Source organism: Thamnophis sirtalis, unplaced genomic scaffold (genome assembly GCF_051295495.1).
Source record: "Thamnophis sirtalis isolate CommonGarterSnake01/CBP01778 unplaced genomic scaffold, rThaSir2_p1.2 scaffold_4, whole genome shotgun sequence".
Lineage (NCBI taxonomy): Eukaryota > Metazoa > Chordata > Lepidosauria > Squamata > Natricidae > Thamnophis > Thamnophis sirtalis.
The window spans coordinates 7,403,966-7,416,127 of NW_028261384.1; the positions used below are offsets into that span (position 1 = coordinate 7,403,966).

The window sequence follows — 12,162 nt, forward strand, 5'->3', positions numbered from 1 at the left end:
GCGTATATTTTTGGCCACCGAAAAAAAAATCTGGCATGGCCTTATTTTCAGGACATGTCATATTTTCGGGAAAATATAGTGCCATAATTTCGAACAATCACTAAGCAATTGATCATAACTTAAGGATTACCTATAGAAAGCAAGTGGAAAAATCGGTATCAGAACTAAGGAAAAGCAACTGTAGATGTGAATGGTTACATTCACACATTGCTTTAGGAATGCTGGTTAGGGAATTCTGGGAATTGAAGTACACACATCTTAAAAAGTTACCAAGTTTGAGGAACTCTGCTCTGGGCCAACAAACACTTTTTTTTTTTCTGATTTGGGGTTAAAGAGTGCCAGGAGAACCGGCCATTAGGAACTAAAATCTATCATTTGCGGCTTCGCAGATTTAGTAAATTGCGATGTAAGTCACAAGTAAAGAACTGATCACTCACGGTAAGGCGTGAACAAGGCCAAATCAGGTTAACGATTGTGTGCGGAAGAAGTAGAAGAAAGAACATACATAAAAACTGTTTGAGACGCTATGAAACCAAGTGTTAATGTTTTGAGAATTTCTTCCTACATTGAAATGTTTTGTTTTTTTTAAAAAAGGAAAATAAATGTTTGCTGTCAAAGAGGAGGAGGAGGAGGGGGGCAAAAATTGGCTTCTGGCTTACAAACCATCTCCATTGGAAATAAAAGCTGGTATTTGCTGTAGGACTCTCCCTAAATTCCTACAATGAAAAAAAAAATCAGCAAACATTGGCTCTTCTCTCGTTTCAGCTCTTAAGTCAACCTCTCCTTCCCAAACTGGACTTCCCCTCCGTCTCCAGAAGCAACCCTGGCTAACAACGCTTTGTGCATTTCCAAAAAAACAGATAACATTCACCTTCAATTTCATTTTCCTTCCTTGAGCCGAAGGATTTCCCCTTTCCTGCCCCACGAAAGACTGTTTGAAGCAGCATTGTTGATCGAGCCAAGGGAGAGACACACCTTGAACCATCCTGTGGGGGAAATAAAAGCTAATAGTAGTTTAACCAGATAAGATAAAAATGCAATTCGGAAGCCGCAGGGCTGAGAGTCTGGCTTGGGTTAGGATTCCAGCAACTTGCCCCTTATTACAAACTTACCCGCTGGCTTGCAATCGCAGTGTTTATACAATACAATACAGTAGCAGAGTCGGAAGGGGCCTTGGAGGTCTTCTAGTCCAACCCCCTGCCTAGGCAGGAAACCCTATACCGTTCCAGACAAATGGCTATCCAACATCTTCTTAAAGACTTCCAGTGTTGGGGCATTCACGACTTCTGGAGGCAACTTCTGTTCTACTGATTAGTTGTTCTCACTGTCAGGAAATTTCTCCTCAGTTCTAAGTTGCTTCTCTCCTTGATTAGTTTCCACCCATTGCTTTTTGTCCTGCCCTCAGGTGCTTTGGAGAATAGTTTGACTCCCTCTTCTTTGTGGCAACCCCTGAAATATTGGAAGACTGCTATCATGTCTCCCCTGGTCCTTCGTTTCATTAAACTAGACATACCCAGTTCTTGCAACCGTTCTTCATATGTTTTAGTCTCCAATCCCCTAATCCTCTTTGTTGCTCTTCTCTGCACTCTTTCTAGAGTCTCAGCATCTTTTCTATATCGTGGAGACCAAAACTGAATGTGGCTTCCCCCGTCCCTCATGAAGCCCCAAAATCAGCTGGCTGGCGTGCCAGCAGATGTGGCTCTGCGTGCCACCTGTAGCACGCGTGCCATTGGTGCCATAGGGCTTTATCTGCACAGATCAGAAATTACGTAGTTATTAAAGTGCAAAAGCATGCAAATGGATAAATAGGTGCTTCTTTGTTGGGAAAGTAACAGCATTCTTTGCGTCTCGGTGTCTAGCCATGCTGGCCACATGACTTCCGAATCATCTTTAGACAATGCTCCTTAGATCCTTCTGCTAAAAGGCCGAGATGAGCATCGCTCCCTGGAGTCGGACACGACTGGGCTTAGGAAACCTTTTACTGTAACATTTTTTTAAAAGCCTTGAGCCATTTCAAGAACAGATCTTCATGGAAGCTAATGAATGTTGTAATTTCGGTTAAAAATAAACTCTCTGGGCTTTATGAAGTTGGATCAGGGGAGAGAAAAAGGCTGATGGGAGACAGTGTAGGCAGTGTGTGGCAGCCGCGGAATTTATTTTCATAATAACACACTAAGCTAACAAACTTGATTAATGGAAGGTAGAGTAAAATGTGCAACTGGGGCTTGTAAAACGTGCTTTTTAGCGCAGCGTGTTAAGTATCTTGGCAATGCTGCCTCTTAACTCAGCATGCTCCAGCGATGTTCAGTTCCCATTTGTAGAAGTTTAGGAGTTGGGTCGTGATGGGATTTTTGGCTCTTGAAGCCCATCACGGAATTTGGAGAGGCTGGTTGGGAGTGGAGTTAAACCAGCCTTGCAGGGCAACCTTTACAACTGGCAAATTGTAGAGCTACAATTGCCGTTGAGGCATCTGTTGGTGTTTTGGGCTTTCTGAACCAATAGTTCCCGTTGCAATCTAAAGTGATGGGGGGGAGGGAAGGGAGGTGGGGTCTTAGGGGGGAGGGGGGAAATATAGTATGTGTTAGATTTTAAAGTGACACGATTGCACTTGTATACTGTTGCTCTTTAATTCTAGTGTAAAAATAGGACAAGCTGAATATATTGATAAGATAGTAGAAATACACCGAAGGGAGGAGTAGAGGGAAAGAAGAAAGAGGGGTAGAGAGGGTCGGAGAGAGGATCGGAGGGAGGGGGAGATGGAAGGGAGGGAGTGTATTGGGAGAGAGGAGTGATAGAGGGGGAGGGGAAGTAGGGTAGAGGGCAATGTTGGAGGGAAGAACGAAAGTTGGAGGGGGGCGAAAGAAAGGGTGTATGGTGGGTCGAAGTGGTATATTGGGTTTGTATTTTTGGGGGTATTGTTGACAAGAGGGAGGGCTGTGTTTATTGTTCAATGTTATATGTCCCGGTTATGCACAGTATATATGTGACTGTACGAAATGAAATGAAAATAAAACATATTTACATAAAGTGATGCCAAATTACCGTACCTTTTGGACTATAAGACGCACCAAGATTTTGAAGAGATAAATAAATAAATAAAAGTTTTTGCACTCTGCAGGCCTCCCAAACCCTCTACACGCCTCGTTTTTTTGTACAAAATGGGACATGCAGAGAGTTTGAGAGGCCTGCAAAGTGCTGCTGGGGGGTGGGGAACGAGCAAAAACCAGCCTGCTTTTTGCGAAAACGAGTCTATTTTTGTGTGTGCAAAAAACAGGGCATGCATAGGCTTTGGGAGGCTCGTAAAGTGCTCCTGAGGGCTCGGAGAGGGGCAAAAACCGGCCCGTTTTTCACTTTTTTTTGCCCTCCACAGCCCCCAAGAGCACTTTGCAGGCCATTTTCCCAAACCCTCTGCAGGCTCATTTTTGCAAAGGGGGCAGGGTTTTGGGAGGCCAAAAATGCTTTATTCAGCGTATAAGACGCACCCAGATTTCCACCCTCTTTTTTGGGGGGGAAAGGTGCGTCTTATACTCCGAAAAATACGGTAGCTCTCCTTGCCTCCCTTTTAGAACTGAAGCCTCACTAGCAATTTTATTAATGCATAAGGTGAGCAGATGGGCCTTTTAAGGGATTCTTACAGGAGTCAGAGATGTAAACATTTCTCTGTTCCGCAATGCTGGTTACTCACACAGCACATGTGAGAGCGAAAGATAGATTGATAGACAGGCAGGGCAGACCAGTGGTGAAATTCAAAAAATTTCCCTACCGGTTCTTTGAGCTTGGTGGTCATGTGATGGTGGCCGTGGCTTGCTGGTTACGTGACTGGGCGTGCCTGCGTGGCCAAGTCGACATCACATTGTAAAAGCAGCTGGACTTCACACAAAATGGCCCCTGTAACAAGCAGGAACCTCACAGACAATCCGGCACAGCTGATTGTTGCACAGCTGATCGTCAGACCTTTTTTTAACTAGCATTTTTTTACTATTGGTTCGGGCGAACTGGTAGCATTTCACTCTTGAGGCAGACAGAGAGAAAAGGGTAGAGAGGGAGGGAGGGAGGGACTGGAGGGAGGAAGGAAGGACAGACTTTTAACTGTCCTCTTTGTAGCAGCTTCAGAATATGTTTGATGCTTTAGAACCAATAATACCTTTTCTTTCTTTCTTTCTTTCTTTCTTTCTTTCTTTCTTTCTTTCTTTCTTTCTTTCTTTCTTTCTATCTATCTATCTATCTATCTATCTATCTATCTATCTATCTATCTATCTATCTATCTATCTATCTATCTATCTATCTATCTATCTATCATCTAGTGCGCCTCCCACCAACCAGCTGATCTTTGGATCTCTGTCGTGCATGCGTGGGAGGCAGGGCCCATGTGAGGGGCATGTGTATGCATGCATGGGAGGTGAGGGGCCAGTGGTGGGGTACGCCCTGGTATAGGTGTACCAGTGCCTGCTAGGATTACCAGGTACCGTTCCGGTACGGTACTCTGGAGGGCCCACCCGCCTGCCCATCGTCTTTACCTGTATTTGAGCCAATCGGGGCTTATGCATATGCGCACGGAATGTACAGCACCTGTGCGACGCTCCGCCAAGCAGCTGGAGTGTCACAGAGCACCGCAGGCAGTAAGTACGCATGCGCATGCTGTGCACGGGCATGTGGTGGATGCCCAGCCTTGTTGCACCGTACCGGTTGCACCGGGTTCCGGAACTCACCACTGGGAGGGGCTCATGTGCGGGTGGCGCTCACATTGCATTTGCATGCATGTGCGCTCCTCCCCCGTGCCTCATTTTGGACCTGGGAAGCCTCCTGTACCAACCCAGAAGCCAAAACGGGGCAAAGGGGGTGCAGGGTGCATGTGCCAGTGGGGCGGGGTGCATGCGTGGGGGATGCTCGCATTGCATTTTGGGGTTTTACCCACACACAGCACTCATGCAGTGACTTAACAAAAAAGGTTAGACGTCCCTGATTTAAGGGAACTGGCATTGTTATTTTCAGCTCTCAAATAATCCTAAGGAGGGTAGCAGCCACAAAGCAATATGCACAGAGTCCTCGTCTTACGACCACAATGGAGCAGTTACAGTCATGATGGTCCTAAAGCAGATCATCCCATGGCTGAACTGATTTTACAACCTCCTTTGCTGCTATTTTTAAGCAAACCGTGTGGTCATTACATAAATAGCAATAGCAGTTAGCAGTTAGACTTATATACCGCTTCATAGGGCTTTCAGCCCTCTCTAAGCGGTTTACAGAGTCAGCCTATCGCCCCCAACAACAATCCGGATCCTCATTTTACCCACCTCGGAAGGATGGAAAGCTGAGTCAACCTTGAGCCGGTGAGATTTGAACAGCCGAACTGCAGTCAGTTGAAGTAGCCTGCAGTGCTGCATTTAACCACTGCACCACCTCGGCTCTATAAACCCTTCGATCCCCGTAGTCCAGTTTTTGCTGAAAATCAATAGTAAATCCTGGTTTCTAATAAACATTGTAAATCTCAGAACACCCAAAATACAGTCAAGTCACCACAGAGGGGCCAGTTGTTGGAATTTTGGGGTGGCCTGGCATAACTTCTGCCACTATGAGACCGGTCGTAAGTCAAGGACTACCTGTGTTCTCAAGTTGCCTTCACACCCACTTTTGTTCCGTTAATACAGGTAGTCCTCACGTTGCGATTCACAGTTGTGCCCAAAATTTATGTTGCCAAGTGAAACATTTGTTAAGTGACCTTATCCCATTTTACGACTTTTCTTGCCACCGTTGTTAAGTGAATCACTGCAGTTATCAAGTTAGCGGCATCGTTGTTTAGCTTCCTCATTGCCTTTGCTTGTCAGGTTGTGAGAGGGGATGAGATGACCCTGGGGCACAGCAACCGTCATAAATATGAACCAGATGCCGAGTGTCTGAATTTTGATCACGTGACCATGGTCGTAAGTGTGGAAAAATGGTCATAAGTCACTTTTCCCAGTAACTTTGAATGGTCACTGAATGGATTGTTGTAAGTCGAGAACTACCTGTGCATGTGCAATTTTTAGAACTAATATACGTCTGTTTGTTTCGTGAGAGAAGTAGGTTAATTAACCTGGTCCGTGTTTTTAACGAACAAATTAATCTGTAGTGGAAAAGGTCTTTGAAAGTAGTATTTCTGGAATGTCAGGCAGAAAACAATTTTAAACCGTGCAAAAATGTCCCTTGTAATAGGTCTATTTTGAGTTGGCTATTCTTAGGCTGTCACTTGGGCTTAAGCAGCCGTCAAGATAAATACTTTTAAATCTTAATTTTCAATAAGGCGTAGTTGAATGGATTTTAGCTGTCAGGTCACCTACAACAAGCCTAAACGTGCTTCCTCCTGCACCCTGTGGCTTTAATTGACTACCTCAACCAAATGAAATCTGTACCTTTTGTTTTGAATTCAGCCCCGGTTGTAAGTTTTCTGGAGGTTTTTTTGTTTTTGTTTAGGGCTTTTTAAAAAAAGATTAAAATAAACCAATTTTAAAGATGATGATTCAGCTTCCAAAATCTTTCGGCAAACCTGTTCAGCCAACCAACGTTTGACTTAGGAGCAGTCAAGGTAGACTTATTATGTCAAAATACACGGATTATAGCAGTAAACAGTGGAAGCCCTCCCAAACTCCGTTTTCGCTGGCAGAGGATTGCAGGAAGCTGTTGCAGCTGAAAACGGAGCTCAGGAGCCTGTTTTCTTTTCTTTTTTTAATTAAATTTTTATTTCTCATATATACATTCACAATTATATGATCTCATAACTGTTATTAATAATATGTATTTGTAACAATTTTTCTCCCCTACAGTTGACAATATAATTGAAATTGCTTTCTTACCATCCCATAACTCCATCTTATTTTACAACAATCCTACTTCTTTCTTCCTTCCCTCCTTCCTTCCCTCCTTTCTTCTCTCCTTCTCTCCTTCCTTCCCTCCTTCCTTCCCTCCCTCCTTCCCCCTTCCCTCCCTCCTTTCTTCTCTCCTTCTCTCCTTCCCTCCTTCCTTCCCTCCTTCCTTCCCTCCTTCCTTCCCTCCTTTCTTCTCTCCTTCCTTTCCTCCTTCCTTCCCTCCTTCCTTCCCCCTTCCTTCTCTCCTTCATTCCCTCCTTCATTCCCTCCTTTCTTCTCTCCTTCTCTCCTTCCTTCCCTCCTTGCTTCCCTCCTTCCTTCCCTCCTTCCTTCCCCCCTTTCTTCCCTTTCTTCTCTCCTTCCTTCCTCCTCTCCTTTCCGTTGTCTCCTTCCCCTTCCTCTCCTCTACCCTTCCCCTCTTCTTCCCTTTCCTCCCCTCTCTCCTACTCTTACATTCCCTCCAATTCTTCCTCTGCTTTTCCCTCTCTCAGGAGCCTGTTTTCATTGGCAGAGTGCTCAGGTCACCACAGGGGCCCCCATAACACCAGTGAGGTCGAGCTGGCCATGCCCACCGTGGCCACGTCCCCCTGCACCCCACCCTCCAGGTTAAACACAACCCTGATGCGGCCCTCAATCAAATTGAGTTTGACATCCCTGCTCTAAAGGTTCCCTCCCAGCTCTTTGACATAAATGCCATTTTTACATAGGGAGTAAATGTAGATTAGAGGTGCTTGCGACCTGAGATCCATGCTTCCCATATCTTTACTAAGCTATCACATCCTTTGTCTGATTCAGGTTTAGGGAAAACCACGAATCCAGCTGTTGTACAGATAGTTCTCGACTTATGATCACAATTCTCAGAAGAATCTTCTTTTTCTTTCACTTCATAAAGCCTTTTCTCCTTATCGACATAGGTTCTGTTCTGGATGTGATCAAGCACATTGTAGCCAAAGGAGAACATAAGAATGGCGTCCTGGATGAGCCTGTAATAGCCACAATCCTCAAGGAAGTTCTGGAAGGACTGGAGTACTTGCATAAGAATGGGCAAATCCACAGGTGGGTCTCAGGCTCAGATCGCATTGCTTCAGATCGCTGATGCGTCCATCTTTTCCCTATCCATGAAGAACCAGAGCTCTGAATTCCCAGCTGCTATCTCCCCCCATTTGTTTGTCTGGTGTTAATCCCTGCTTACTGGGCACTGGCTGCTGGAAACAATGTGTTCTAGTGTTTCTGTTTCCTTCCTGGGCTTTCATTAGTCTTTTTTTGAATGGTGTGTAAATGTGGCTTATCTCTTTGTGCTTATTGATGACTGAAGACATAGAATGACTTCTGCCAGTAAGGAAACAGGAACTCAGGCAAGATTGACAGCTGCCAGACATAGAGCCGTGTTAGTTTCTGGTTTCAAAAAAATGTCAGGAAGGATTTGGTGGCAACATTGTATGAAAAGGGCAGACAATTTGTTGAGGTTGCAGCATCCTCCCATCGGGCGTCGCTTCCTGATTGGCTGCCAGTCGTGGGATTCATGATTGACTTGTCAGGAAGCAAGTGGTCCCTTCTCGTCAGGCGCCAGTCTCTTTATGATTAGCTCCTGCATGGCTGAACCTTAATTCTGGCAAGCTTAAGAAGGAACAATATTTAAAACCGCCTTCCAGTAGCTTATCTCGATCTGAAAAGGCTACATCAGGCCCTGTCAACTGGCAGCCTGTGGGCCGGTGCAAGCCACACCCACCCCAGCTCCGCAAAGGCAAAAAACCCACCGTGATAACATCACAACTGAACCCGCGACATGATTGAGTTTGACACCCCTGCTCTGCATAGTTTGGGTTGCTCAGAAGGCTGAAAAATCTTGGAGCTTAGAGCTTCCTTCATTGGAAGAAGGGAAAGTGATTATTTAAAACGAGGGTGTCAAACTCAAGGCCCGGGGCCAGATCCCGCCCATGGGGTGTTTAGATCTGGCCTGCAGGGCCACCCTCGGAACAGCGAAATCTGCCAGCAAAAACGGAGCTCTTCCTCGGCTCCATTTTTGCTCGCGGAGGTTTGCAGGAGGCCGTTGCGGGTGAAAATGGAGTTCGGGGGCCTGTTTTCACCGGCAGAGTCCTCAGACCACCACAGGCACCCCCGGAATAAGTGACATCGAGCTGGCCATGCCCACCCTAGCCATGTACACTTGGCCCCCTGAGGTCAAACACAACCCTGATGCAGCCCTCAATGAAATTGAGTTTGAAAACCAGGGCTGTCAAACTCAATTTCATTGAGGGCTGCATCAGGGTTGTGTTTGACCTCGGTGGGCCAAGTATACATGGCTAGGGTGGGCGTGGCCAGCTCGGTATCACTTATGCACTTAATGTACATTAAAACAATATTTCTCAACCTCAACCGCTTTAAAATGCTTTTTGTTCTCCTTTTCTCAAGCAAGAGACCCCGTGCCATTTCAGACCTAATCTCTTTTTAAGAACCTTGGGTGTTGGGGCTCCCATAGCTTCTGGGGGAAAGTCATTCCACTGATTAATTGAGGGGTCCTTGCTTCTTCTCTTGCAGACATTTCACTACGTAAACTAGGTAACATCATCAAGGAGTGCAGTTTGCTGCCAGCCTATATTCTAGCGGCTTGCCTGTCAGTGTTGGTGGGGGTGGTCTTAGAGGCTTTTGGGTTGGTCTGTTGGATCTTTGGCAGTTTCTTGATTGGGATCGAGGTGAAATCCTCCCGGTTCGGCTGAACCGGTAGGGGACGATTGCCGCTGGTTCTGCAAGTAGTAGGTTAAAAAAAAAGCTTCCGAGGATCGCGAGGATCAGCTGTGAGCCGCGCAATCGTCAGAAGCTCCCCACCCCGCTTTTTAAAGCATTTTTTCCCCTGCAGGTTCAGCCAAATAGGCAGGAAAAAAAATGCTTTAAAAAGTGGAAACAAAGTTGGCCATGCCCACCCATATGACCATCACCACCATCACCAAGCCACGCCCACAGAACCAGTGGGCAAAAAAAAAAAAAAGATTTCGCCACTGATTGGGGTATTGTTTACTTGGTTGTTGGTCTAATGTTAACCTTGGAGGTAATTTATGTCTGGGTACTGATGGCTGGTGGAGAAGTGCTGGAGTCTTTTTGTATATTTACCTACTTACCGTATTTTTGGAGTATAAGACGCATCAATTTTTCTGTGAAAAATGGGGCATGCAGAGATTTTGAGATGCCTGAAAAGTGTTCTTGGGGGTTGGGGTGGCAAAAACAAGCAAAAAAGACCCGTTTTTCACACACAAAAAAGGCATGCATAGCCTTTAGGAGGCTTGTAGAGTGCTCCTGGGTGCTGGAGGGGGACAAAAACGAGCAAAAACCAGCCCATTTTCCGCTCGTTTTTGCCCTCCCCACCCCCCCAGGAGCACTTTGCATGCCTCCCAAATCCTCTGCAAGTCCATTTTTGTGAAGGGGGCGGGCTTCGTGAGGCCAAAGATGCTGTATTCAGCGTGTTTTATCATTTTTCTGGCCACAGCTCTTAAACGAACCACTGCTGTTCATAAGTTAGTAACCTGGGTTGTGAAGTGTATCTGGCTTCCCCAATGACTTCGCTTGTCGGAAGGTGGCCAAAGCGAATCCCGTGACCCCCTGGGGCACTGAAACCGTTATAAATATAAGCATCTAAATTTTGATCACATGATCGTGGGGTTGATACAACGGTCATAACTATGAAGAACGGTCACCAGTTTTCAGTGCCATTGTAGCTTTCAAGGTCGCTATGCGGACCGTTGTAAGTCGAGGACTACCTGCCTTGCAACACAGCTACAAAATCTACCTCCACAGTCTGCAGTCGATCGGAGGGAAAGCTGGAATTTTGCCCTTTTTCTCCTTTGGGTGTCCTTTGGTGTTGAGTGCACTGATGATTACGCAATTAAGAGATACCTGCAACTGAAGAGACATCTGATCCCATTAAAGGTCGCAGGGCCTAGTGGGGAAGATGCTGGGTTAGGAGCGGGGAGATCTGGGTTCAAATCCCCCCCCCTCAGCCTGAGAGGTTCCCTGGGGGATTTTGTGCCAATTTATCTTGCAATTATTTGTTTAGTGACTGTTAAAACAGGACTGAAAAAAGTGACTTATCACCATTTTTCACACTTACCGTATTTTTCGAATTATAAGACGCACCAGGATTTTGAAGAGGTAAATTTAAAAATAAAGTTTTTGCACTCTGCAGACTTCCCTAACTCTCTGCATGCCTCATTTTTTTTGTGAAAAACAGGGCATGCAGAGAGCTTGAGAGGCCTGCAAATTGCTCCTGGGGACTGGGAAGGGGGGGGGGGCAAAAATGAGCAAAAAACAGCCCGGTTTTTGCAAAAAAAAAGGGGGGGCGCACATAGTGTTTAGGAGGCTTGTCGAGTGCTCCTGGGGGCAGGGGCAAAAATGGAGCAAAACCAGCCTGCTTTTTTGCTTGTTTTTCCCTCCCCAGCTTTCAGGAGAACTTTGCAGGCCTCCCAAACCCTCTACCCATCCATTTTTATGAAGGGGGGGCGGGGTTTCAGGCAGCCAAAAATGCTGTATTCAGTGTATAAGACACACCCAGATTTTCAGCATCTTTTTTGGAAGAAAAAGGTGCGTCTTATACTTTGAAAAACACGGTCGTTGCTCTTGGGATCATAAAAGGCGAAATCCAGGGTGAATAAAACGTGCCAAGAGAAGATTAAGACACCAGAACACAAGAGCTGTACTTGTGCTCTCTTGATGTTGATTCAAGACCACAACACGATGGAACTGATTGAAACCTGGTGTTGATTGACGGCTCTGCTGTTGCCAGCAAATGAAATCTCAATTGGCACAGTTAAATCGCTTAATGTGATTATGAGGGTTAGAGGAACAAGGGATCACTTCTTTCCAAGCTGTGATCCTACAGCAGCAGGTTTTCCTGTTAAGTTAAGCACCGAAATCTTCATCTCAGCTCCGAATTCCCTCTTTTCTTTTTGGGAGTTGAACCTTGAGCCTGAGAAGTTCCTGAGAAGTTCCTGAGAAGTTAACAAAACAAAACAACAGACTTAACAAAGTTGGAAGGGACCTTGGAGGTCTTCTAGTCCAACCACCTGCTCAAGCAGGAAACCCTACACCATTTCAACACAAATCGTTGTCCAGACTCTTCTTAAAATTTCTAGGATTAAGCACCCACAACTTCTGGAAACAAGTCACCCCGCTGATTAATTGTTCTCAACTGTCAGGAAATTTCACCTTAGTTCAAGGTTGTTTCTCTCCTTGATTAGTTCTCATCTGTTGCTTCTTATCCTGCCTTCAAGTGTTTCGGAAAATAGATTTGTCCCCCTCTTCTTTGTGGCAACCCCTGGGATTTTGGAAA

General features: G+C 45.7%; 1 protein-coding gene across 1 annotated transcript in view; it reads left to right on the plus strand.

The window, feature by feature from the left end:
* The window catches only part of OXSR1 (oxidative stress responsive kinase 1), a 101,006-nt gene that overhangs the window by 34,128 nt on the left and 54,716 nt on the right, over window positions 1-12,162 (plus strand). Inside the window, exon 4 of the mRNA XM_087712428.1 lies at window positions 7,757-7,898. Within this exon, the coding sequence (XP_087568554.1) occupies window positions 7,757-7,898 (142 nt within the window). The remainder of the gene's footprint in view (window positions 1-7,756; window positions 7,899-12,162) is intronic.